We start from the raw sequence: 27,802 nt of genomic DNA, 5'->3' as shown, positions 1-27,802 counted from the left end.
ATTTCAATTTTTCTTTATCTTAATTAAAAACTTCTGACAAAAATTTAGGTAATCATTATATCAAAGTTAATTAAACAAATGGTTTATAACGTGAGCATAATTCGGTTTTAATCAAATTAATCGATCAAGTTCGGTCGGTTCGGTTCTGATAATTTATAGGTCGGTTCGGTTTGATTTTAGAATAATGTAATTTTGGATATTCGATTTTTAGTTCGGTTATGGATAATTTGTATTTCGGTTAAAGTAATTACTCGAATATTTAATTAATTAATAATTAAATATTAATTATTAAATTATATTTTTATGATTTTGATTTTTAGGCTAGGTTGGCCTAGCATTCCATTCGGATTCAGCCATTCCTAAATCCCAATTTCCTTTTTGCCTCTTCCAGGCTTGCCTCTTCTCTACCCTCTTCCCTTCCCAAGTTCGCAATTCGCAAGTCGCAACTTCGCCGGCAGCCGGCACTCCCTGACTCCCAGTCCCAGTTCCCTTCAGCTTCACCTTCCCACTTCGCAGTTCGCACACAGTCGGCGACGGCGAGTTCAAACCTCCTGTTCCAGATCGGCAGATCCAATCATCCCCTTCGGACTTCGGCTTCCACCTTCCCAACTTCGCAGCTCGCACTCTCACAGACTCGCAGTACTCCTTCGGATCTTTCGTCCTTCAGGTTTTTCATTTTTCCCTTGTGTTCAAAACTCAAAAGTCTTTGCAGTTTGATGTTTATTGAAATTTTACAATACCCTAAGATGAGCACAATGTGTTTGATTAAATGTACGAGAGAATATTTCCTCCAAATTATTATATTAATGTTGATCAGTCTCCCTCTTTAAAATGGGTTTCTTTGTGTTATTTGTTTATATTTGTTTGAATGTTCATTGAATTTGAGTTTTGTTCCTTTTTAATTTTTTTTTTTTATTTGTGTTTTCTTAATTTGTTGTACCCGAAGTCCAGTGCCCTGTTCTCTTCTTCATCGGTTCTTCACTGCTCTTACCAATAACCCTTGTTTGCGTGTCATGGAAAAGTTTTTTGGTGTTGAGAATTTATTGATGGGTTGTCTTCATTAGTGGATGCAAAATTCTCTTTGAGTACAAAAGCATAAAATAAAGGACAGAAAGAAGACAAAGGATGGAAGATGAAATTTTTTTTGAGAATTACTTAGTTGTTTTAAGGGAGAATTACTCATAATTAATTTTATTTTCATTCGGTTAAATTCAGTTAACCGAAATTACCTGACAATTCGGTTCGGTCGGGTACGGTTCGGTTATGGAGTGGGGTTAACCGAAATAATTTGGTTAATTGGCTGAACTGATTGCACACCCCTAGTTTGAGTTACCCTCACATACCCAATCTATCAACTGAGTTTTGTACAATACTAAAATCTAAAAACAAAAATTGAAATTGTCACGCACAACAAACTTTTAGAATTATTTTGAGTATTTTGAATAAAGGGAAAGAAATTGGAGTTCATGGATGAATCTAAAACAAGACTTGCAATTTAGAAAACCATTAACAAGGTATGAGATGCGTTGTAATTGATTTAGTTATTTCTTACAAATTTTGCTATGGTGTTGTCTTTGAAATTTTTCTCAAATAAGACACATTTAAAAAATTATTTATGCTACATTTGGAAGTATGAATTTTAGACTTTAAATTTGAATATGAGTGGATTTAGACAAATTTTAATACGATTTTACATTACTTCTTATCTAATATGAGGCTTATCTCGAAATGATCTTCTTTGATACTTAGAATTTAGAGACAAATTTTGTATCCATACATCGTTTGGTCACTAAACATGATTTTTTTGAAATTGACTTTCAGTTCTACTAATTGAACTGTGCATCCCAGAATTTAGCACTTAATTTGAAAAATCAAAAAGCCACCTTCTTAAACTTCAAAAATCACCAAATTAAATCCATATGTTCCTACATATGTTATATATGACCCTACCAAATTTCGTGATTAGATTTGAAATAAAAGTTATAAAATAAATTTGGAACCTAAGTCTGGTTGTAGTTCTAATAGCATACTGACAGCATACTGACTATAGTTTTGAAAAATCAAGAAACTTATCAAATGACTTCAGAAAATTTTGAAATTTAATCCTCAAGAATATTGATATATTAAATAGCAGCCCAGAATTCAGCACTTAATTTGAAAAATCAAAAAGCCATCTTCTTAAACTTCAAAAATCACTAAATTAAATCTGTATGTTCCTATACATGTTATATATGAGCCTACCAAATTTCGTGATCAGATTCGAAATAGAAGTTATACAATAAATTCGGAACCTAAGTCTGGTTGTAGCTCTAATAGCATGCTGACAACCTACCAACTATAGTTTCGAAAAATCAAAAACCTTATCAAATGACTTCAGAAAATTTCAAAATTTAATCCTCAAGAATATTGATATATTAAATAGCAGCCCACCAAATTTCAAAATTTTTGGGTATAACCTCGGCTCCATAGAAATCCTCATTTTTTAGACATTCAATGTTCTGGTAAGGTTCAAAATATAAATCTTGAAAATTCTAAAGACCATACTAGGGTACAACCAAAATTCAAAAATTGAACAACTAAGATAATACTTATACCACAATATAAATCAAAGTATACCACCAAAATTCGATTTAGAAAAATACCTTGGTTTAACCTGTTACACTACAATTTCTTAGGACCCAAAGTTCTAATTCTCAAAGTTTTAGAAACTCTTATTTTCTCTCTCTTTCTCCTTTTCTTCCTCTCTTTCTCCCTCACTTTCTCTCCTTCTCTTTCTCCTTCTCTCCCTTTTTCAATTTTCTACATATGGCACCCCTCCCCTTTTTATATAAAAATGCGTTAAGGCACATAAATGAGGGGATAAGACACATTGGTAAGGGAATAGGGCACATTAATAAGGGGATAAGACACATTGGTAAGGGAATAGGGTACATTAGGGGAGAAGACACATTAGTGAGGGGATAAGGCACATTGATAAGGGGATAGGGCACATTAGTGAGGGGATAAGACACATTGGTAAGGGGATAGAGCACATTAATGAGGGGACACATTAGTGAGGGGATATGTGTCTCCCATCCCTCAACCAAGGGACATATGTCTCCTTATCATTTTTTTAAAGCATGCAAGGCGACATGTGTCCTCCACGTCTCCTTCTCAATTTTCCTATACATATATATATATATATATATATATATATTATTTTTAATTTTTAATTTTTTTTCTTTGGGATCATTACAGAATAAGCATTATGTGCTCTAAAACAACTTTTCAAGCACAAGACTTTATTAGGAACTAACTTGTAGATAGGGTTGTTACAGTAGATCAATGCTATTAACACCTGTATTAAATATTAATTTAACATTCTCACTAAATATTAAGTTCAAGTAAACCATCTAGCCATGGTAAAAGTGCAGAGATCTGTGCTTATATATATATATATATATATATATATAGAAATAAAGAAGTATTCTTTGTTTAACCATTTATGCATAAAGGCCTTGGATTAAACTTTCATTTAGAAATAATATTAACATCCAAAGCATTAAAGCTGACCCTGCCTAGCTATATATGATTATATATTTTAAAACTAATGGTATAGCACAGCCAACTGCATACTCCCAAAATCATCCAAGAAAACTGGATGAAAAATAGAAGCCAAATTTCAAGAATGAAGGAAAAGGAAAATAAATAATGTGGACAAAGAAAAATGTATACAAACACAAAACGAAGACAAAAAAAAAAACATGATTAATTGGAAACATTAAACAAAATAGAAGCAAATGATGCTAAAAAATGCAAATGGGCGATGATGAAAAACACAAACATAACAAAATAAAAAATATAACCTACAAATTGAAGTAAAAAATGCGAACTGATGATGCTGAAAAATGCAATATATGGATTGAAGTAACTGAGGATGTCAAAAACTCAAATGAAACACAAACAATCAAAACGGTAAATGGAAGAAAAAACAATGAAACCAACATACTTGAATGCCTAACAGAAGACTTGTAGAAGAAGGAAACTAATCTAACAATATAATCCACCAAAGTATAATGTCCTTCACAAGCATAATCCTCTGCATCAATGTCCATATGGAACCAAATTAGACAGGGAAAGGATATTGATTTGCCCCTGTACAAACCCTAAAACTGCAAAGTGTACAACTGCCCCCACACTCAATCGCTAGAAGAGGAGAAAAATAAGTAGGACAGGAGAAACGGATGGTGGAGATGAGGGCATAATGTAACTAACAGAGTGGTTTACTGAGATGATAGGATGGAAGGGTGACATAGAATGAGAAAAATTAGATGGTGGATATGGGATGCATGAGTGAAAGGTAGGCTTTACTTCCCTTTTTAAAATGAATCTTCAAAATGAAAGGTAGGTTTGTTTTTGAAATAAGAGCCTAAAGACTCTTGCAGTGTGATGGACATGAAAGGTACGCTTCATTTCCCTCTTTTAATAAATCTTCATACTTTTATAATTTAAAAAAAATAAATGAAAGATAGGCTTCGTTTTTGAAAAAAGTGCTGAAGACCCTAACAACTTTGGTTTCCGAGAGAGAAAGATGAGGCAAGGACATATGTCACGACAGAGATGGGATGCATAAATGGATGACAAGATTAGAGCATGAGTGATAGTGGAATAATAAGGTAGGGATATAAGTGGGGGTGCAATGTAATTGGCAGTGTGGATTAATGAGAGAGAGAAACCAAGCTTCAGGTAAGCCCAAGGCCACATGTTAGGCTCCTAACATCAAAAACCCAACTTTCATATATTTATTTTGGCAATTTTAATTTATAAACACCTTATTAAAATGTAGAAGCAATTGAAAGAAATCGTGCTTTACAAAAACGCAAACATATTCCCCTTATATTAAAATTATTTGATTGTAACACGATTTCTAGAATCTTGTTTGTAAACAAGCTTTCGAATATATACACATATTTAAAGGAACTCATTTCTTAAAACGTGGAACTTTAAAATCTTCCTGAGAGAGAGGGTGAGTGAAAGAGGTTGGTGTGGCGTGCAGGCGCGTGGGCAGCTAGATCGAGACCATCGAGAGGGCAGAGCATCATCATCGTCATCCCAAGGCGTGCTATTACGCAGCAGCTTCCAGGCTCCAAGGGGTCCTCACCAAGGACTTCTCAAAGAGCTTCGCCAACTTCGTTTCTCCGATGCTGATACTTGAAACTCCAGCAATTTGTTAGTACGGCCACAAACTCTTCCACCTTTTCCGTCGGCTGCTTCCGCGGTGTGATGATCTTGAAGGTTCATCCCTAGTGTGACCGGAAACCGCCACAGGAGTCATCAAAATTGTCCGTATTGATTAATTACGGTGTTTTATTTCAAGGCTTTCTTCATTATTTAACTTTGATGCATTTTATCTCACTGTTCGAATGATCATATATATATAGATATATATATTAAATATATCTGTCTGTGTTTATTTTGAGCAAACCCTAGTTATTTCAAATCTGTTTCACACTTGTCTGTGTTGCCTCACCGCGTGATTCTTTAAATCTCTGTTTGCTGGTTGTCTCTGAATGAACACCAATCATTCCAGATTTGTTTGTCATTTTTTCTCCGCGTAACATGAACTACTTCGTCCCGACTCCTGATGCTGATTCATTGCCTTCCTCTAGCCAAATATATGCTCGAATCATATGTTCTAAAAACATGTTTGTGTCTGTTCTCGTGATTTTCGCAGGTTTTATTGTTCTTGGGTTGCAGCTCTGCTAGAGCCTCAGTTTATTTAGATGGAGGTGAGCATTCAACTTGATGAATTGTATACTATAATATCCCCATGTTTGGTATATTAAAATGAAATGGATTAAGAGTGGAATGGAATGAATAATTGTATATAAAATTTATAAAATTGTTAAATGACCAATTTCATTTCATTCCATTCCATTGTTGTCTACCATTGTTGTTTGCTTTATTTGTGATGAATGACATTTTTTCCCTCTGTTATAATTGTAACTATTTCGTTATACTGGGTTACTATCTTTAGATTCAAGGAGGTGATGCTGGGCCAATTGATCTGGACAAGACAACTGTTACCTTAGAACCAGATAAGGCTAGTGGCGGGGGATTATATGTTCCAGGAAAGGATAGAGTGGTTTTTAGGCAGCCTGAAAGGAAATCTCTTTTAGGTACAATTCTGTTATTACTGTTTCTATTCTACTGTCTGGATTCTGTCCATTTGAATGTTTGCTCTACAGTTTCCACAGGCAAGTCTATTTTTTCAAGAATCACTTAGAGAATTTGTTTTAGGGTTGTTGAGAATAGTTTATAATTGGGCCACACAGAATGTAGTTTAATAAATTAATTTCTAGTTCAAGAATAGATAAAAAAATTGCCTTACATTTTTGTTTTTTCCCTGAAAAACATGATGTATCTGTATTATATGCACTCCTTAAATTTCTAAAAGTTATTATTTCAAAAAATAATCCATCCAGCTCTATTCTGTTTTTTGAGTAATCGAATCTACTTCAATGCACAGCTTGTAGCCTATTTCTGGTTGTCACAGCCTCACAGGCTGGAAATAGCGCAGAATTGGATGTATCATATTTATTTTGAGACCTATTTGTAACATGGAATAGACTGAAACTAATTGAGCCATACTCAAATGAACTTCTATTATTTATTTATTTTTTTAGCTTTACTAATTTATTATTGATTATCTGTATGTTGGTGTCCAAACTCCAACCTTGCGAGCATGGATTCCCACATCTATGCATATAAAGATTTAAATTTTTTTTTCTCTCACCTCTCTCTCTCTCTCTCTCTCTCTCTCTGGGGTTACAATATTTGAGAGATTGGGAAGGTTCCCCCTCTTTCATGATTGACAAGGACCAACTCTTTCATTTCCTTCCTGCACAAGTTGGTTATTTTCTTATGCATTTGGGTCTGGTTCACACATGCCCCATATCCCCAAAGCCGAACAATGTTAAACCTAATACTATTTCCTTAGCACGATAAGAAGTCTGAATCACACTTGAGAATACATCCCTGGGTTACAGAAGACCTTGCTTTATAGCCAAGTTCTTAGTAGATATCTTCTTTCATTGGATATGATGGTGTCTGAGGCTCTTTTGGATGTTGAAAATATAATAGAAGGAAAAATATTTACTAATAAAATTAATATCAAATAAAAACATTAATACTTATAAGAAGCTAAAGTGTGGAAGGGCCATGGTTCCTTAAAGCCAATTTTGCGCCTATAGAGAACATTTCTCGGTGCATATAGTCACTGGGCGCACGACCTCCAAGATTACTCAACTAGCTCAGCTTTGTGTCCAGTCACAAACACCAGAATTATAGGAGATGTAGTGTCATTTTGTTACCCAACAAAATATAAATCTCAAGAAAGAATAGAAAAGTTTATTTCGAAGATGAAAAATTGTATCTTGAAATGAAGCTGGATCACAGTTTATATAGATAAAATTAAGTGTAACTAGTAGTAGTTAATATTCTAAAAAAGTTAAAACTAAAATATATTAAATTTAACGTGCACTTAATTAAAGTAAAATCGACAACTGTTATATAACATTTATTAAGCAAATATTTTTTAAATTTGAAACATCCAACATTAATATCAACATTGGAAACTCGATTAATACATTGGGCTAATATGTCCGCCCCTCTACCTTTGCTAATACACGGGGATAATATGCACTCCATTCTCCACTTAAATACCAAGGTTTAATTACCAACCCAAGACTTGAACCCTAACATTTTATTAGGAAAGCCTTGAGTTTTTTAACCAAGCCACCCTGGGGAGGGGGGCGCGGGGGGGATAAGTTCAAGTTCACAGTAGAAGTTATGAAATTAACATTCCTCTCCACATTGTTTATTCCATGTATTTGTAATGCATGTTACACATGGTTCATATTAATTTCTTTATAGTTTATGTTTGTCTCCTTAAATCATTGTGATTTGAAAATTGAAACAGGGCTGGATGTACTTGCTAACGCAAAACGAGCTGAATCTAAGGTTGATGGTGCATTCAAGGTTCCAAAAGAAAGAGTTGCTTCTGTTGTAGCAGCTGTAGATGAAGAGGAGAATTCTCCAGTGTCAGAAATAAATGAAGTAGGGAGTAATGAAAATGTTGCGGCACGGAATTTTAGTACTAGGAGATATCGTGAAACTGCTTCAAGTGGAACATCTGATGCAGGTTTTCCTCCGTTATCCATGTTTTAATTTGTGATGTTAGGCAACTGCTATTTTGGCATTGACAAAATTTATCAACCTTCCATTGAATTGTATCTGTTAAGCAAAATAAATAGTGAGGGAGAACCCTAAAGGAGGATTTTAAATGTTCATATTGTATCTAGGTTTTCATATTTTAGTTTGGGAAAGTCTTGTTGTTTTGAAGTTTAGTCAATTTAGGGTTATTTGTGTATTTAAGAACTTAAGGTTTATTTTGTAATTTCTTGTTTTTTTGGGGCCTTTATGTAAATATGCGTGCTAGTTAATAGTGGGTATAAGTGCTGGACATGTAAGTTATTGTACAGTTATAGTTTGAAACAGATTGCAGTTTCCCTCTCTGTGTGTGTCTCTCTCTCTCTCTTCCGCAGGTTCTGTTCTTCTTCTTCTTCTCTTTGTTCGTCTCCTTCCTCCTCTCTTCTCCTTCTTACTTCTCTTATCTCTCTTCAAATCCTGTCTCTCACCACTGCTCTGTTCCCTCCCCTTCTCTGTTCTTTTCTCCATTCTCTATTCCTGCTGCTGCTGTTGCTTCTCTTCTTCTTCTTCTTCTTCTCTCAATTCCATCTCTACATATAAATTCTAATCTGTCCTACATCAAATTGGTATCAGACCCTAATTCGATTCAGTTCCAGACTTCCCTGTTGCTGTTCTTCCATCAGATTTGGAACTCCTACTCCTACAACAATCTCCATTAAGGTTTATCCAAAAACTCAAACCACATCCACCACACAACTGCATTCTCTAGCAGGCTCAATTGCTGCAATAGCAAGTCAGAAGTGGCAGGAAAATCTCAGAAAACAGAAGCATTCATCAGTCTGCAACTTTTCCAGGAAATTGCAGTCATGCCACTGGGTTTCAATATCCTAATTTCCACCAACCAACACCTCCCTTACCACCAAAATCAGACACCTCTGAAACACATCCCCTCAAAATTTCCCTGTTTTGGTCAGATTCGTGAGAAATTGCTTTCAGCTCTGAGAATTTGGATTTTACCTAATATTTTGAAGCTATCTGACTGAATATTGAAGTATCAAGCTTGGTTTGCATTCCTAAGGTGGAATACAGCCTAATCTTGGGCTGCTGAGCAAATTTCAGAACTTTGAATGTCTGCCAACATCCAAATTGAGGCCTAGTTGCTGTGTTTTGAGATTTTCCTGCGACAAATTGGTTTTCCTCCGTGAGATTTTCATGTTGATTTGAAGAAATTAATCCTTGATTGCTTAGTACATATTTTAGGAGGGTAAAATCAGTGTGCTATCATAGTTCTTGAAGCATCTGTGAGAAGTTGAAGTGAAATATTTGAAATCTCCAAACTACAAAGTCAGAGAAAAGAGATTTTGGTAACATTGCATGGACTTACACTACTTGGACTCCATAGAAATTGATTTAATGTTGCTTAAAAGGAATCTATTGGTTCTCTCCCAATTGGTTGGACTTGGACCATAGGTGCGATGATTTACTTCACAGGCGAGGTCTCTGGTTCATCATTTTTTTTATTCAAAGGATCATCCCATCTTATCTGTTTGGTACTTGTTCGGGTTTGCAAAATTGCATCAGTTCATATTTACCTCTGGTTGAGATTTAAAAAAAAAAAAAAGTAAATTCCGTTTATGTGGTTCCTACATAGTTGGCAATTCTCAACAATTACTGGACCAACTGTGTAGTCTTAGACAACTTTCTTCTAGTATCACCGACTATTACCTTAAATTTAGAGACCTCATTTATCAGTGTGCTCTTAGTAAGGAACCTAAAATGGTAATTTTGTTCAAGAAAGGGTTGAGAGATGAAGCAAAAGGTTTATGGTTATGCAAATTCAAAAATATCTCACTACTCTATTTGAGGCTTACCACATGGCTTTGGAAGCTGAGAGATTTCTCCGGCCACCAACCTATAACACCGCTTCCTATCTTGAAGAATTTCATCATTCTAGATCAATTTCTCCATGGTCATGTAGTATTCCTAGATCCTCACAAGATGTTCAAGAGAGAACTCAAATTGTTGAGGATAAACAATCAAATATCGAAAGTGTCAATGCAAATTCTTGTGTAATTAAGTATCATGACTGCATAAATGATTTGCATATTACTAGTGCACAATTTTTTGATTCTTCAGTGGACATGACTCATGAATCTTCGCAATGGTCAAAAGGTAGTCCTAGGCCCACTAAAGATGTTCAAGAGAAAACTCAACTTGTTGAGGATATCAAAAGTGCCCGTTCCAAATTGTTGCACAATGGAATCATGACTACATAAATGACATGCATATAACTAGTGCTCAATTTTTTGATTCTTCTGTTGTTGTGATTCATGAATCTTCTCAAAATGAGATCGTAGACTTGTCTTTAGTGACCTTAAGTATTGGTGGGGCCTCTAGGCCAGAGATGGACCTTGATTTGTCATTGCACTTGGTTGTTAAAACTTGCAATGAACAGCAAGATGGAGTTGCCAAGTACTAGGACAGATATGCCTGTTAATGACCCTCCTCTTCAACCTCAATTTTTCATTTCTAACCCAAAGAGCGAGGAACAATGGGCTGCTGTACAGTTTGTTGAAAATTCTTCAATCATGGAACCTATTGTTGAAAATCCTCTTGAGATTATTTCTCCTCAATCCAGTAAATCCCTTTCATCTTTTCCTTCTACATTTTCCTTAACCAAATCTAGTGTAACATTGTCCATCATGTTAGAGTATGGACTGAATGCATATTTGATTGAGCTACCAATAGATTTGGATATTAAATTGATTTCTTGTTTGGAGGACTTGTTATTTTATCAGAGGACATTGCAGCATTCTATAAAAGACATTGCAGCATTCTATGCTTCTTGCGGTTGGACAATCTACTACATATTCTCCATTACAAAACTCGAGGTCGAGTTTTCTCTAATAAGGGGAGTTCGATGGAGAACCACCAATGGAGGATTTTAGATGCTCATATTGTATCTAGGTTTTTATATTTTAGTTTGGGAAAGTATTGTTAATTGTTATTTTAGAAGTTTATTTTGTGTATTTAAGTACTTAAGGTGTATTTTGTAATTTCTTGTTTTATTGGTGCCTTTATGTCAATATGTGTTCTAGTTATTGGGTATAAGTGCTGAACATGTAAGTTATTGTACAGTTATTGTTTGAATCAGATTGCATTTCCCTCTGTCTCTGTCTCTCTCTCTCTCTCTCTCCTGCAGGTTCTGTTCTTCTTCTTCTTCTTCGTGTTCTTCGTCGTTCTCCTCTCATCTCCTTCTTCCTCTTCTCTTATCTCTCTTCTAATTCTGTATCTCACCCCTGTTCTGTTCCCTCCCTTTCTCTGTTATTCTCTCTGTTCTGTATTCCTGCTCTTCTTCTTATCTTCTTCTTCTTCTTCTAATTCTCTCAATTCTATCCCTCTATATAAATTCTAATATCTGTCCTATTTTCCAATTTTCTTTGTATTGTAAAGTTCGTGAACATTTTTTTTTGGATTTTTGATTTCTTTTTTTTTTTTTGGAAATTTGGAAAACAAGGTTTGATTTTGTAATTATTTGAAAATCTAGAAATGAAAAATAAAACTGTTTTCTGCAACTAAACAAATCCTTTATTCCCTACTTTTTTTTTTTTTAATGCAAATCTTGGAAAACTAAAAAATAAGCTGGCATATTCATAATTCTTTGGAAAGGTAAAAATGGAAAATGAGATTTGTTTTCACAACTAAACAGGCCGGTAGGACTTTTGGCTGTTGTTGTTTGGCACGTAAATGTTAAAAATTTAAAGATAAAAAATTATTAAAAATATAAATGTTGGATTACCACTTTATTAAAAGCTTAAGTGATGTACAACAAGAAGCAAAGCTTAAGTGGTGTACGACAAGAAATTGGACCATTAGACCATAGGTAGACCCTTGTTAGATATTTATTTAGAACAATTGGATCAGGGATTATTGTGTTTAGTTAATTAGCTTATTTTGTGTGTTTAGTTTAATTAGTGGTAGGATTATGTGTGTTTGGGTGTTTGAAATATTTGCATATTTTAGGGTTTCATTTGTAATTTCATGTATCTTTAGGGGTTTATGTGTAATTATTGTAATATAGGCTTCCTTAAGATAGGGTGTGACGGCATGTAACAGTAGTTTTTGATGAATGGAGTTCAATTCAGTTGGTTAAGTTGGGGAGTTAACAATCTTTGAGTTTAGGGTGTTTGGGAATTATTATTTATTCTAATAAAACTTTTCATGGAAAAGCAAACTTGGCATTTCATGAAAAAGAGCATCTTAGGAGTTAGGAGGGGGTTATAGAAATAAGTATGGGCTATATTGGAATGGTGGAACAGTATGGAAGGCTGATAAGTACTTGGGTCGGGGCATGAAAGTGGATTTGGAAGGGTTTGGGGGACTTTGGCAGCATGTGGAGTTTGAGGTAGGCAATGGGGCATATTTTATTTTCTTTTGGCAAGACAAGTATTGCAGGGAATATATGATGAAACAACAACTTTCTGCTTTTTACTTTGGCAAAGGATAAATAACGATTATGGGCTATATTGGAATGGTGGAACAGTATGGAAGGCTGATAAGCACTTGGGTCGGGGCATGAAAGTGGATTGGGAAGGGTTTGGGGGACTTTGGCAGCATTTGGAGTTTGAGGTAGGCAATGGGGAATCTTTTATTTTCTTTTGGCAAGACAAGTATTGCAGGGAATATCTGATGAAACAACAACTTTCTGCTTTTTAGTTTGGCAAAGGATAAATAACGATTATGCCTTGGTTAAGTATCCGCTTTCAGATGACTTCTAGTTAAAAGTGATTTAGTAGCACAGAGTCTAGGTTAAACTTCGACAATGTAACTGGTAAGTGACATTCTTGAATTTGAAAGCTGATTTTGAAGCTAACATTACATTTGGAGGAAGTTGGTTATTGAAACTCCCTGCTGAGCTGATTTTTAGATTAATGATCACTTTCCAACTAAATTGTTGTTTGTTAAATACTACTGCAAAAGATTAAACCTATCCCAAATGGGCACCAAATAATGTCTTATGCATTTGGTGCTGGCATGATTTGAATGCAAACTTGAGAGGCTTGCTGAAGATTGGGAAGTAAACTCTTTTTCTAAGAAGCTTTGTCATGTTACATGGACACGACATAATAGGACAACTTCAAGAAAAACAGTTATACACAGTAGAGAAACGCCAAATTGTTAATTAGAGAAATACATTTTAGCATATTTATATTAGTTTTTTTCCCTTTCAGATGTGCGTATGCAGGAATGACACTCATACATATTTCCCCAAATAAATTTTCGTCCACGCATGTTTGTATAAGTCTATAGTTCTATCTAGAAGGTTAATGTCCCCTCAAATATTTCCCCTCCAAGATTGAGGCATTTATTATTTAGTTGTAAGCTTGGAGTTATCTCTCTCATTCTTTCATTGCCCCTTTTCATGCAGGGTGTGGAATAATTTTTTTTTTTTTTTTTTTGGGGCCTTATTTGGAGAGAATTGTGTGTGTCCGAAGACGATTAAGGATTTATTGGCTATATAATTTTCAGGTTTTGGGAGGGGTCAAGATGGTTCGGCATTGTGGTGTTGTGCAATTTTTGCTGTTTTGTGGGGGATTTTGTTTGAGCTGAATGCCCAAATTTTTATGGGAAAGAGGATATCTTTGACTATGCTTCAGGGATAAGATTCAGTATCTGGCCTGCTTGTTGGCTTTTGCAGCAGCAGATTGTTGCAGAGCAGTCTCTTTTTCAGACTACAGCATGATTAGCGGGCAATGCTGTTTTGGTAAGGAGGATTATGCTCCTTGTTGAACTTCTTGGTCTCTTTTATAAAATCTTTTCTTTTTGAATAAAAAAGAACGCATACATAGGTTGATAAAATAATGCTACGATAGCACAGAGATTCCCACAGATATTGAGTTTTTTGAAGCACCATTTGCACACACACACACACAGAGTTACTTGCTGGAGGTCAAAGGTGGCTGGCTTCAACAAGCTGTGTCTCTTACCACTGGAGCCAACGCAAAATGATTGAAGGTAAAGTTAAAGCCTTGTATGGAGAAGGAAAAAAATAATTTATCTTGCCTTTTTTTCCAGTTGTGTGGAGGGAAAGGAATAGTGTTTGATGTAAAGGAACCCTCACTAGCCTTGTACATGGGTTGGCACCTCTTTGGTGAGAAAAAGTGCGTTTGAATTTTATTGTGAAGAAATTTTTTGATCAAAATATTTGATTTTTATATGAGAACCCTTTGTTAGTAAAGTCTGATTTTTTATTTTTTATTTTCTATAAAAAACTCAAAAAGATGACAAGCAAAGCCCATACACCAGACATATCTAAGCAAAAGGAATATAATCCAAGACTATTTTGTTGAGTGTTCTTCACTTCTTCCGCTTGATTATAATTGCTTTACTATCACTCTTGCCAGCCTGAATTGAATGAAAGGATTGGCATTGGTTTTGTTTCATGTGCTTCTCTTAGCCTCATTCTATCGAAAAGACTACATAGGATAGAAGATTAACATGTAAGACGAGCCTAAACTTCTTAGTTATACGAGGATGTTGATTATCTTTATGCTATAGAGATAAAGTGCCATCCAGCTTATTGTCAATTTGGCGAGCTTATTGTAACATTGTTCCTCTTTATTAGTACTTAATTATGCCATTGCTATATTTTCCTTCATTTTTCTTTTTGGTTTGTATGTGAAAGTTTGTTAGTTGGGTCTATTTCCTTTTAAATACTTTATTGGTTAATATTTTCATTTTAAAAAATAAAATTTATAGTTTCTTTGCTGCAGAAAGTAATATTACTCAAGATGGGCATATTAGTGATACACCTGGGACTCATCGCTCAACTGTACATATGCGTTCTGAGGTGAGTCTACCTTTTCCTTTTGCTAAGTGGTTTATTTTGTTTGGTTCTCATTATTATTATCCTTAAATATTTGTTATCTTAATTAATATTTTTATTTTTGATAGAAAAATATTTGTTGTTGAGTTCATAGAAATTGGATTACATTTATATGCTGATATCAATTTGATTCCCACTTGACCCTATGGTTCGTTTGGTTCACAGAATAGCTATTCCTTGGAATAAATATAGTGAAAATTTTGGGAATGTAGGTAATAGCTATTCCTTGTATGTTCCTTACTATTTCATTAAACATGTAATAAGAAAGGAATAAACATTCCCATGGTGAAATTTGGGAATAGTTATTCGTTGTTGTTGTCATAAAAAGTTTTACATTCTTATTAGCTTTACGGAATCAACATATTTTTTTTGTATAACAAATTGTAACTAACCTATTGTAACTAATCTATTGCTAGGAATAGACATTCCGCAAACCAAACGTAGGGTCATAGCTTTAGTTTATAGGTTGTGGGCTAACAATGTATATCAAGTGTGAATAGTGCCGTGCAGATGCAACCTAACTGCATGTGGAGAGATGAACAATGATGAATAATAGACGTTAGGGAGAATAAGATAATTTTTAACAAATTGGGCCTCCTCATAAGTGACAACCATCGGTAAGGTAATAGCTATGAATAGTCATCGACTCCCAGGAAAGGGTAGAAGAATGGGACTTATTATGGGACATGCAATGCATTACAGACTTATGATCATTACACTTCAACCAAGTTATTATATTCCATCTCTGAGAAAGAAAAGAAATTAAATCAAAATACTTACTAGCATGGCGATACATTTATACAAAACTTCTACTTCGAGCATACCTACCACATTACATCACCATTGGACTTTAAACCTTAAGCTATTAGATTGTGGATGGACAATGTACATTAATTTTTAACTATATCTTTTATTCTATTATCTACGTAAAATCTACTTCTCTCATGTGCTACGTATAAACTATTACTTGTCTCCCATAAAATACATCCTTTTTATAGGAAGGTTAAAATTTAGTTACAGATGCTCAACTCCTTGTCACCATTCTTCAAGTTTGGTATTCATAGGTACTTGTCACATGCATGATAAACTGATAAACTTATATAGGAACCCTAAACTCCATGAGATTGTTTCATTGTTTGGAAATTATATTTTTGAATATGTACAAAGACATGATTTGAATTTGTAAGTTTGGAAGTGAGCTTTGATGAGTTAGTGATAAAGCGTTAAAAAGGGGTTGAACTTTTTGTCAAAGAAACTTTTTTTTCTTTTGAGGCAGCTTTTGTTTGCCAAGTCACTTTCCAGGGGAAGTTATTGCAGCCTGACACATTGTGCCTTGCTAGAAAAACCCATAGAAATAAAACTTGCCATTTTAGACAAACTCTAATTAGCTTTAGATCTCTCATCAACTTTCATCCTAGTCTCATAAAGCTTTTGTCCAAACAAAATATCCTGCCATCCTAATGAGCACTGTGATATTTTGAATAATAATGAAAATCTCAAATGGATTTTTTCTTTCTAGATGACAATAGTATTTTGAACTTAAGTAATCACTATTCAAACATAATGAAGGGATCATTTTTTAATCCATTTTCAAAAGCAAGGGATTTAAAATTTAACAGGCAGATGCAATAGGCAGATGATATTGTTTGTTGGATTTTATAATACACTGTTAAACTCACTCATAAGGTATGTTGTCAAGTGTTAACGCTTACCTGAATGAAAGTGTATCTCTCTCATGTCTGATGGTTGTCAAAGGAACTCTTCTGGAAAGCGCTTAAAAAGATGAACAACTTGTTCTTGCACCATCATGTATTTAATGGGTTCTGTATGAACATTGTTTTTCTTAATTTCTTGTATTATACATAGGATCAAGTCAGGAAGTTGGGCCCGGAAAGGATCTGTATTTTAGTCATCTGATAACTCTCTGATGTTCCATCTGTTGTGCTGCATTTCCTTTTGGCAATTCTTTTTCCTGTGTATTTGTGCACGAGTTTCTTACTGGTACAAATGACGATATTGATGTATTGCATATCGTACTAATAGAAATTGAAAATTATTTCATTAAATTACTGACCTTTTCCTTTTATTATAGATTGCTGCAACATCTCCTAGTAGTTCAGATGGTGCTCGGAGTAGGAGTCAAAGGCATGACAGAGATGATGATCATGGAAGGAAAATTTCCAGGGATGACAGCAGAAGTGAAAGCAGAAGGTCGAGGCAAAGACACAGCTATGATAGTGTAGATAAGAAACATGGAAGGGATGCGCGTGGTCGGTATGAGAAGGATGGAGAGTACGGGAGAAAACGAAGCAGATATGAAGGTTCCAGGAGGACACCTGGTATATAATACTTCTCATCATTTAGAGCATCGGTCACATTTTTGCAGGCAATTTCCTATTTTGGATGAAGGAATACAGGAATGAGACTGATTTACGTAATCAATATTTCATGATTGGGAACCTCTTTTGAAAATTTTCCTACGAGAACAACTTTTTTTCTGGAGATGCCCTGCATTATGTTTTTTATTTTCATCATGATTCTTATAAATAAAGATTAGCATTAAAAAGATTCTGTCCAAATTTATGCCTTTTATAGTCCAAAAATTTATTGAAAAAAAGTTTTTTTTTTTTCTTTTTAACAGAACATGTTGTAACTAAGCAGATCCTCAACTTATAAGTACGTGTTCTTGTTCGTGTGTTAATCTTCTATTGAACTTTCTCATGAAAAAAGGCTTCTGTTGAATTTATAATTATTGAATACCTCGACTCTTCTTTTTTTTTTTTTCTGTTTTAATTCATACTTATTCTTCATTCTAACATGTGCAAATTTTGCAGGCAGATCTGACTGGGATGATGGGAGATGGGAATGGGAGGATACACCACGTAGGGACACTTATTCTAATACAAATAAATGCAACCAATCATCACCATTCCCAATGTTGGTTGGAGCTTCACCTGATGCCCGGCTTGTTTCTCCATGGTTGGGTGACGATACACCTCATTCTGCAGGTATTTTCCCAGGGTGACTCTCTTGCAGACATTGCTTATTTAGAATTTGAAAATGTAATGACTATCTTGATTATGGGGACATTTATCTTAACTTAAAAGCAATGCAGGACCTGCTGCTTCTCCCTGGGACCAGGTCTCTCCTTCTCCTGTTCCTATACGAGCTTCTGGATTGTCAGTTAGATCTTCAAGTTCTCGACATGGAGGAAGATCTCATCAACTTACCTACACTGCAGAAAACTCACAGCTAGATGTTGAGGTACTCCTTATTGCATCAAATCCACACACAAAACACTATGAAAGAAAAAGAAGAATTGCTTTCTGAAAAGAATATACAGCTCTTTGTATTTCAGCTTTAGTACTTCTTGATCAGAGAGTTCACATTTACCTAGAATTGATGTTTCTTGATTATGCATGTCAATGATAAATTTTTAAAATCTACTATGCATGCTGATATTACTTTCAGGATGAATTAGAAGAGAGGAGTCATTTAGCTAAAGAATACAATGGAGAGATTACTGAAAGCATGCGGTTGGAGATGGAATACAATTCTGACCGTTCCTGGTAATTGGTTTGATCTTTTCCTTTTAGATGTGCAAGTTATTCTACATTGTCATTCTAATATATTGGTGAAATCTGGATTTGGCTCAACAAAGAGCATGCATCAAAAGATGCAATTGAAACCCTTAAGGTAGTGAATTTCTCTGCATAAGTTTAGATAGCTGCATGATAAGATTTTTTGATAACATAGAATGTCAAGGGGCCAAGAAGCTCTTGTTTCATAGTGTTAGCGTTGGTCTCAACCTGGACTTATAGCTTTCTTCTCCAGCCTCAGAGCAGGGTTTTCCAACAAATTGAACAAATACTCGTGAGTGGGCAGGGGACTTCTTATTCCATCTGCTTCAAGAGTCTCTTGGTTTCCTAAATTTACGTGAATATATATATATATATATGCTTGGATTGTAAAAATTTCATATATATTGTTTGATTGCTTTGATTGTGCTGAAGTAGAATTTCAACCTTGCATGTTTTCTAAATTCTTTCTTATATGATTAACTACAAAGGAGTTGAGGATTTTAGCATTTACTTTTGTTGCTGCTACTAGTATCTTTCTAAAGACATTATTGCCTTAGCAGTTATTTAAGCCTTTAAGGGTCTTGTGATTTGCAAGTGAATTTCATAGTGCGAATTTATGTATGCTTTGTCGCTGCCCTCCATTTGTCTTCTTTATGACCGGGTGACTATCTTTATGTAGGTATGATAGAGAAGAAGGCAGCACAATGTTTGACTCAGATAGCTCATCAATTTTTCTTGGGGATGAGGCTTCCTTTGAAAAGAAAGAAGCAGAGTTGGCCAAAAAATTGGTATGTGTAAAATGTTTGCCAAGTTGCTTCCACCAAATTCTTAACATACATTCTATTAACTGGGTTTTGATCTTAATTTGCCAAAATAACTATTTTTTCTGCTGATGCCTGCTTATTCTACTGCTCATCTTACTTTGTTGACACTTGCTTTTTTCTTTTTTTGAGTTAACTGAGGGATTGTATCAATAGTTTGAAATCTTATCATATATTTGAACTGAAAATACAATAATATTGGTTCTGCAATGACAACTAATTACATGCATTTATGATCCTAGTAGGGAACCCTATTGCAGGTATATTTGACTATTTATTTTTTAAGCATTGTGCAATATGCATGTTTTACAACTTTATGAGTGAAAATATTAGTATAAAAATTATACCTTAAAAATAGCCAAAATAAATTATAAACATAATCCGTTTTTAGCTGTCTCTTATTCCATCTCAAGAGCTAATTGTCCAATTCAATTTGACTAATTAATCGCTAAATAAGTTACTAAAAATATGTTTCTATCACACTACCAACTAATAGCATGTACATTGGGATGTATGGAATTGTGAACGAAGAATAAAAAGGTTAAATTGACTGATTTAGGATGGTTTTTAAACATAACATGCAATTAATCTATTTGTCGGCCCATGAATTTAATGAATGTGTTTCCTCTCTGAGAAGAGCCCAATATGTACAAATCTTGAATTGTGCTCCTATAATTTTGATTGGTTCCTATAATTTTGTTTTATATTTTAATTCAAAATTACCAGCATTTAGCATTGGGGTTTCAAGGCCAAGCCTCTTTTATGCTTTTATATATAATTACATTTCCATGGACATACTTCTATGAACATCCACTTAGGGTTGTATTATGAACTGGGAAGGAGCACTTTGGCAAAGAGCAGCTTAGAAATATTTTGACTTCAGTCTGTGTATCACTTTATGAGTGAATTTTAGAAGGGAAGAGAAGTTTTAGAGTACTCTTATTTGTGACCAGTATAGTGGTGGGCTTCTTAAAGCCTTTTCCCCCAATATTTTATGAGCTGTTTGGTATCATTGCCAAAATTAGATATTTGAATGTCAGAGATGAAAGCTAAATTCTAAAACTAAAAACCAAAAACTAGCAACCTCATTTTGGTTAACATTTTCAGAATTTAAACAAATTAAAAACCTAATTGAATTCAATTTATTTTTTTCCTTGGATCAAATAACAATAAAAGAATATGATTAAAATAATAGAATACGGAAGAATATAAATTAGGAAGCAATATATTAAAAAATAAAATTAATTATAGTTATTTATATAGTTATATGTACTTTAATAGAATTTTTAGTTTTCAGTACTCCTGAGCAATCCTAGTACAAAATGATTTTAAATTTTTTATATGATAAAATAAATTGTATCAAGAAAGAAGAATAAGGGAACGCAACCTAGGAGAGGACAAGCCATCCTCATATCAATAAAAAGAGCAAATAAAATAAAAACTAGAAAAACCTAGCAAAACCCAAATTAGAAAACCCCTCTTCAAGCCCTTTCCATCAATAATTCACAGAGCGCTGCAAATTTTCTAATTCACACTGCCCTTTCTTCAGTGTCCTTTTACCACCATCAACAAACCCATCTTATCCAACAATTGAGTGAATGATCTTAATTATTTTTTCTCTAAAATTTGGAAATTTATGGATATTTTTATTTTAATTATATTTTAAATTAACATGGCCATTTATTTTTATTTTAATTAAAATTTTTATATAGAATGAATTATTTGATCCAAAAAAGTCAATTCTAAATATTAAAGTACTGGTGCAACAGGTTGCCGCAAAAACTGAAAAGCATAAAATCTGGTTCTCAGTTTTTGTGAATTTGACAACAAACTGGCAACACCTGTTTCTTGACTATGAGGAATGAAAACAGACAATAGAAATGACACCGAACAGCCATGAAGCTTGAAACTATTTGAGTATCAAGATCTGGCTCGCTGAAATGAATACTTTTGTTGCTTGAATTTTATGGTTGAATCAAACTTATAAGTTGACTCCTCATTGTTTAAATCCATTAGATAAGTAGTCAAGGATGTCCTCTGCCCGACTGCCCCTGATTATCTGTATTATAGATCCATAAACGATAGTTACTTTTTCCTCTGACCAGTTAATGGGAGAATTGTTACGTAAGCATCTTACCGGGGATTTAATATATTTCCTGCCTATTGATTACACTTTGTTGTATGTGTTAATAAACGAAGGGATATATTACCTGCCTTGCAATATTTAGAGATAATTTGCCATTGTGGAGGTCGATACATTTAGTAAATTGGCTGGCTTTTATGTAAATATTTTGATTCTTAGCTTTACCATGCCCTGTTTCATTTGTGGTAACTGGTAAGTCCAGGATGCCAGTTAAAAGTTCCCATTTTCTTAGGATCAAGTTGAACCAGATTTTTACCTTGAATTTACATGGAAACGACTCTTTATGTGATAAATGTATCTCAAAGTTTCCCCTAAGATTTCCTTATCTTTTTGTCATGATGATGCAGCTTTTTGTAGTCTCAAATTAAAATGCCAGATTAGAGATAAAAATCCAGAGCAACTGAATCCTTACTGTTGGCCTTGATTTATTGGGTGGTGAAATGTGAAACTGGGAGACTGAAGGACAAACTAGTGAGCTTCCAGCTCACAGCCCTGGACATGTCCCCGGTTTAACATGGGATTCGCAAACAGCACTTGTAAAGTGCAGGTGTTCGTGTGTGTTTTTGCCTGTTTTGTTTTTGAAATACACTGATCCTATGCAAATGATAAAAGTTTCAACTGTTGTGCTGTTGATGTGGACTATTTGTCTAGCAAAACTATGATGCTATACAACTTCATGTTTGTTGATTTAATAAGTTATGGCATCTGTGTTTCAGGTTCGAAGGGATGGAACTAAAATGACACTGGCTCAGAGCAAAAAGTTATCACAGCTAAATGCTGACAATGCTCAATGGGAAGACAGACAACTTTTGAGATCTGGAGCTGTTAGAGGAACTGAGGTGCAGACTGAATTTGATGATGAAGAGGAGCGCAAAGTTATTCTCCTTGTTCACGGTACCAACTTTATTGTTCGCCTTTCTAGATGTATAGATGAAACGTGATGTTGTTTACCTTGCACTCTGTTTTTTTTTCTCCTGATCATTTACAAGTTTCCATTATCTTTTCTTTTGTCAGATACAAAACCACCTTTCTTGGATGGAAGGGTTGTTTTTACCAAGCAGGCAGAACCAATAATGCCTTTGAAAGATCCAACGTCTGATATGGCTATAATTTCACGCAAAGGATCTACTCTTGTTAGGGAAATTCATGAAAAGCAAAGTATGAACAAGTCACGTCAACGTTTTTGGGAACTTGCTGGTTCAAAACTTGGTGATATCCTTGGGGTTGAGAAAACGGCAGAACAGGTGCGATTTTTCAAATTTTCAGGGAACCTGAAATCTTAGTCTTCTCTTATTTCCCAATAATGTTTCTCAGTTGTAAAGTTCTTTATTCAATTTTTGAATTCAGATTGATGCTGATACTGCTGTGGTGAGCGAGGATGGAGACGTAGATTTTAAAGAAGGTGCAAAATTTGCCCAGCATTTGAAGAAGGATGAAGCAGTCAGTGATTTTGCAAAGTCAAAAACCTTAGCACAGCAACGACAATATCTGCCCATATATTCTGTACGAGATGAGTTGTTGCAGGTTTGGAAATTTTCCCTCATTTTTTTTTTCTTTCTAATTTTTTCTTGTCTGGGATGCATCTGTGACATTTGATGGTTAGCGTATGTTGGTTTACTATTGCATAGGATTATGCCTTGCATATATATTTGCTGGCACCCCATTTAGCTGGTTAATCTAGGTCTTAGGAGAGTCTAAGTGGAAGCTTTGATTACATCATCATTTATTCATTTGAGGGTTATGATTTTTTTTTAATTGTTAAGATCTGTATGCTCGAATTGATTACTTTTGGATAACATAAATTACATGTGTGGAGCATCTATTGTTAATAATTGTTGGGCTAAACCATTTAACAAGGAGCAACACTTTTGAGTGGCTGTTCCATGTGGAAGTCTCTACATTACTTTAGCATGGTAAAATGCTCATGCTTCTATTATCCTGTCACCTAATTAGACTTTACGAGTTAACAGCTGGTAAGAATTGGCAGCTGTTTCATGTAGTTCTCCTTATTCATTTCTTTATTTTTAAAGAGTGCCAGTAAAGTGGGGAGATTGCATTTGTACTGTATATAAAAGGTGAAAATGCCAAAAAAAGTCCCAGTAAAGTGCCGAGGTAGCACATGTACTGTATATAAAAGGTGAGAATGCCAAAAAGCAAAGACATTCTGTGGAGTTAAAGTATTTACGCTAAACATTTTGAGGGAATCTCATAAAGAAAAGGAACTTCAAAGGGGTGTTGTGCATATCCCTCTCCCAAAAAAATAGTGTTTAGAGGGTGGGCTTGGATCAATGGTAAGGTTGCTCCTTTCTAACCGGTTGGTCATGGGTTTGAGTTCAAGGAAACTACAAATTGTATATTTTTTGTAAGTTTCCATGTCACATATATTTATATCTTCCTCCATTTTTCTTGCATTAGCATCATACATGTGCCAAATATTTTTTCTCAATTGTTCCAACACCCAAATGCTTCTAATGAAAAAGGGACACCAAGCTGATTGTGATTGTCATGCTAGGTAGACCTGTACATTCCTAAGCAATAAGCGTGGTTATATGGTTGTGCTCCCATCATCCTGTCACAAACTTTGAGTTTTGTGTTTTGTTCTCACTCTTCTCATCCTGTCCTTTATAATGATGTTTATGCAAGGAAATTGAGAGTGATGTATGAAGAATTCCTTTAGTTATATTTTATTTTCAATTGCCCTTCTTTTGGACTGTCTTTTACCATGTTTATCTAATCTATTTGACTATGGAATAGGTAGTTCGCGAAAATCAGGTAATTGTAGTCGTTGGGGAAACTGGTTCAGGAAAGACAACTCAACTGACACAGGTTTGTGAAGATATCAAAATGCATCTCAATGAATACTCATGGTTGTGCTGGCCGAAGTTTGGTTTAAGTGTCTTGTCAACTGATATATGATACTGGAAATTGTTGACAGTATTTGCAAGAAGATGGCTACACTACAAATGGTGTTGTGGGCTGCACACAGCCAAGGCGTGTGGCAGCTATGAGTGTTGCCAAACGAGTTAGCGAAGAGATGGAAACTGAGCTGGGTGATAAAGTAGGCTATGCTATTCGATTTGAGGACGTGACCGGACCAAACACTGTTATTAAGGTAAATTGGCAGTTCTAATTCAACACAAAAATTGTTCCATTGCAATACCTTTAATTTTTATACCTAATTTTATTTGATAGTTTTTTACTGGTTTGAGGTTTAACTCCTATCCTTGTTCGGATTTTTATGTGCTAAATGCTGAAATCTTTGCTCCCTTTTACAGTACATGACTGATGGAGTGCTTCTGCGCGAGACCTTGAAAGATTCTGATCTTGACAAGTACCGGTATGATTAAAATATTATCTTTTGAGCTTGCAATTTCCTGGATGTTTCATTTGTTTTAGACTCGCCGATCTCAATCAAAATTGAGTCATTCCAATCATGAACTAGTCATTAACAATCATGATTATATCTTCAGTGTCGTTGTAATGGACGAAGCACATGAGAGATCACTGAGCACAGATGTTTTGTTTGGGATACTTAAAAAAGTGGTTGCTCAGCGTCGTGATTTCAAGCTCATTGTGACATCAGCAACACTGAATGCACAAAAATTCTCTAACTTCTTTGGAAGGTACTTTGGGTTATCCATTTTAATCAAATACAAAGTTATCTGTTTTTATTAACTTCGTTGTCATCTCTAATATCTGCGTTCTTGTCGTGATTCAATTGATTTTTGTTTCAGTGTACCAATATTCCACATCCCTGGGAGGACATTTCCAGTGAATATCTTGTACAGTAAAACTCCATGTGAAGATTATGTTGAAGCTGCTGTGAAGCAGGCCATGACTGTACATATCACCAGCCCTCCTGGTGATATCCTTATCTTTATGACTGGGCAAGATGAAATTGAGGCAACCTGTTATGCGCTGGCGGAGCGCATGGAACAGCTCATCTCCTCCACCAAGAAGGCGGTCTCTAAACTTTCAATACTTCCAATATACTCCCAGCTTCCAGCTGATTTACAGGCAAAAATATTTCAGAAAGCTGAAGATGGGACCCGGAAATGCATTGTTGCGACCAACATCGCCGAGACATCTTTGACTGTAGATGGAATTTTTTACGTCATCGACACAGGTTATGGTAAGATGAAAGTATACAACCCACGGATGGGTATGGATGCTCTTCAAGTGTTTCCTGTCAGCCGTGCTGCTGCTGACCAGCGTGCTGGGCGTGCTGGTAGAACTGGGCCAGGCACATGTTATCGGCTTTATACGGAGAATGCATATCTGAATGAAATGCTGCCTAGTCCCGTGCCAGAGATCCAGAGGACCAATCTTGGCAATGTGGTCTTGTTGCTCAAATCTCTCAAAATTGATAATTTATTGGATTTTGATTTCATGGACCCACCCCCACAAGATAACATCCTTAATTCCATGTACCAGTTGTGGGTCTTGGGTGCCCTTAACAATGTTGGGAGCCTGACTGATATTGGTTGGAAAATGGTTGAGTTCCCATTGGACCCTCCACTCGCAAAGATGCTACTAATAGGGGAACAGTTACATTGTTTGAATGAGGTTCTGACAATTGTATCCATGCTTTCAGTGCCATCAGTTTTCTTTCGGCCCAAAGACAGAGCAGAGGAAAGCGATGCAGCAAGGGAGAAGTTCTTTGTGCCAGAATCTGACCACCTAACCCTGCTCAATGTTTACCAACAATGGGAAGCGAATGGCTGCCGTGGGGATTGGTGTAATGATCATTTCTTGCACGTGAAAGGTTTGCGGAAGGCTAGAGAAGTGAGATCCCAGCTGAAGGAGATTCTCAAGACACTGAAAATCCCACTCACATCCTGTGGACCGGATTGGGACGTAGTAAGAAAAGCCATATGTTCTGCATACTTTCACAATGCAGCGAGATTAAAGGGCATTGGTGAATATGTAAATTGCAGGAACGGAATGCCTTGCCATTTGCACCCAAGCAGCGCACTTTATGGGTTGGGCTATACTCCGGATTATGTGGTTTATCACGAGCTGATTTTGACAACTAAGGAATACATGCAGTGTGCAACGTCCGTGGAGCCCCAGTGGCTGGCGGAGCTGGGTCCTATGTTCTTCTCTGTGAAGGATTCAGATACGTCTATGTTGGAGCACAAGAAGAAGCAGAAGGAAGAGAAATCGGCGATGGAGGAGGAGATGGAGTCTCTTAGAAAGGAGCAGGCAGAGGCAGAGAGGGAAAGCAGGAGGAAGGAGAAGGAGAAGAGGACAAAGCAACAGCAGCAGGTTTCTATGCCAGGGTTGCGGCAGGGATCATGCACTTATTTGAGACCAAAGAAGCTTGGTTTGTAATTGTAAATTGCTCTGTACTAAATCAGTAAAATTATATATCCTTGGTTGATCTTCTTTCTCAACATCTTCTTCCATAAAATCTTTGAGAGAAACTGGCTTTTATGTGCCTACAGAATACGGATGAAAAATGAGAGTAATGCGTGTTTAACATCCCCAGGTGTCTGTATTGTAACGTTAGTCTCAAGATTCATTTCATGGAAACAAAAGATTCGTTTTATGTATTGTTTGCTGACCAAAACAGGCAGGACAGTATTTTTCTTTTGTGCTGTTTGTCTTAAAGATGCAAAAAATTCGGTCGAACAATAGTGATTAAGCCCATATGTTTCCTTGGCTCAAGAAATAGCTGAAAGTTGCTATCCACTTGGGTTTATTGGCCTGTAGCAACCTAGCAGGGAGGCTTTTTTGTATGGTAGGACACATTTTAATAAAATATATTAAAGCCCTCGGCAAGGAAATTTTTGTTTGAAGTTTGTGTTGTGTTTTACTATGTGTTTGGTTGGTTAGAATGGTGTCAAGTCTTCTGTATTTGAGAGGAGAGAGTTTTTGGGTGAGGGTGGGAGGAGAAATTGAGCTTGTGTAATTCGTCTTATTTTTTAGGGACAAAAAGTGCCTATTAAATGTGCTCTTACCAAATTACTATGAGAGAGATAAGGTCAATTCAACACTATTTTAAGCGCGAAACATATATGTTGGATGTGTTAGATTCGAATCCTAAAAAAAGTAGGAAGAAATATGTGATAGGAGATGAGATATCTTTCGTTATGTAACTCATATCTGTTGCTAGTTTTGAATTGAGTAAAAATTAGAAAAGAGACGAGCTAAATAACTTTAATTTATTGAATTACGA

General features: G+C 35.3%; 1 protein-coding gene across 1 annotated transcript; it reads left to right on the top strand.

Annotated features, from left to right (window-relative positions):
• Positions 1–332: 332 nt before the first annotated feature.
• Positions 333–27,216, top strand: LOC131144731 (pre-mRNA-splicing factor ATP-dependent RNA helicase DEAH7). Its single transcript, XM_058093569.1, has 18 exons — positions 333–667; positions 5,714–5,768; positions 6,017–6,158; positions 7,961–8,182; positions 14,964–15,040; positions 17,169–17,415; positions 17,911–18,084; positions 18,192–18,340; positions 18,548–18,645; positions 19,337–19,445; positions 22,338–22,515; positions 22,636–22,865; positions 22,969–23,145; positions 24,376–24,447; positions 24,557–24,733; positions 24,897–24,958; positions 25,092–25,244; positions 25,356–27,216. The coding sequence occupies exons 2-18, from the start codon at positions 5,763–5,765 to the stop codon at positions 26,953–26,955; spliced, it is 3,873 nt and encodes a 1,290-aa protein (XP_057949552.1). The 5' UTR covers positions 333–667; positions 5,714–5,762; the 3' UTR covers positions 26,956–27,216.
• The last annotated feature ends 586 nt before the right edge of the window (positions 27,217–27,802 follow it).

The sequence above is a fragment of the Malania oleifera genome, chromosome 12 (genome assembly GCF_029873635.1).
Source record: "Malania oleifera isolate guangnan ecotype guangnan chromosome 12, ASM2987363v1, whole genome shotgun sequence".
Taxonomy (NCBI): domain Eukaryota; kingdom Viridiplantae; phylum Streptophyta; class Magnoliopsida; order Santalales; family Ximeniaceae; genus Malania; species Malania oleifera.
The sequence above is the reverse complement of the archived record's forward strand: the minus strand, read 5'-3'. Positions and strand labels throughout refer to the sequence as shown.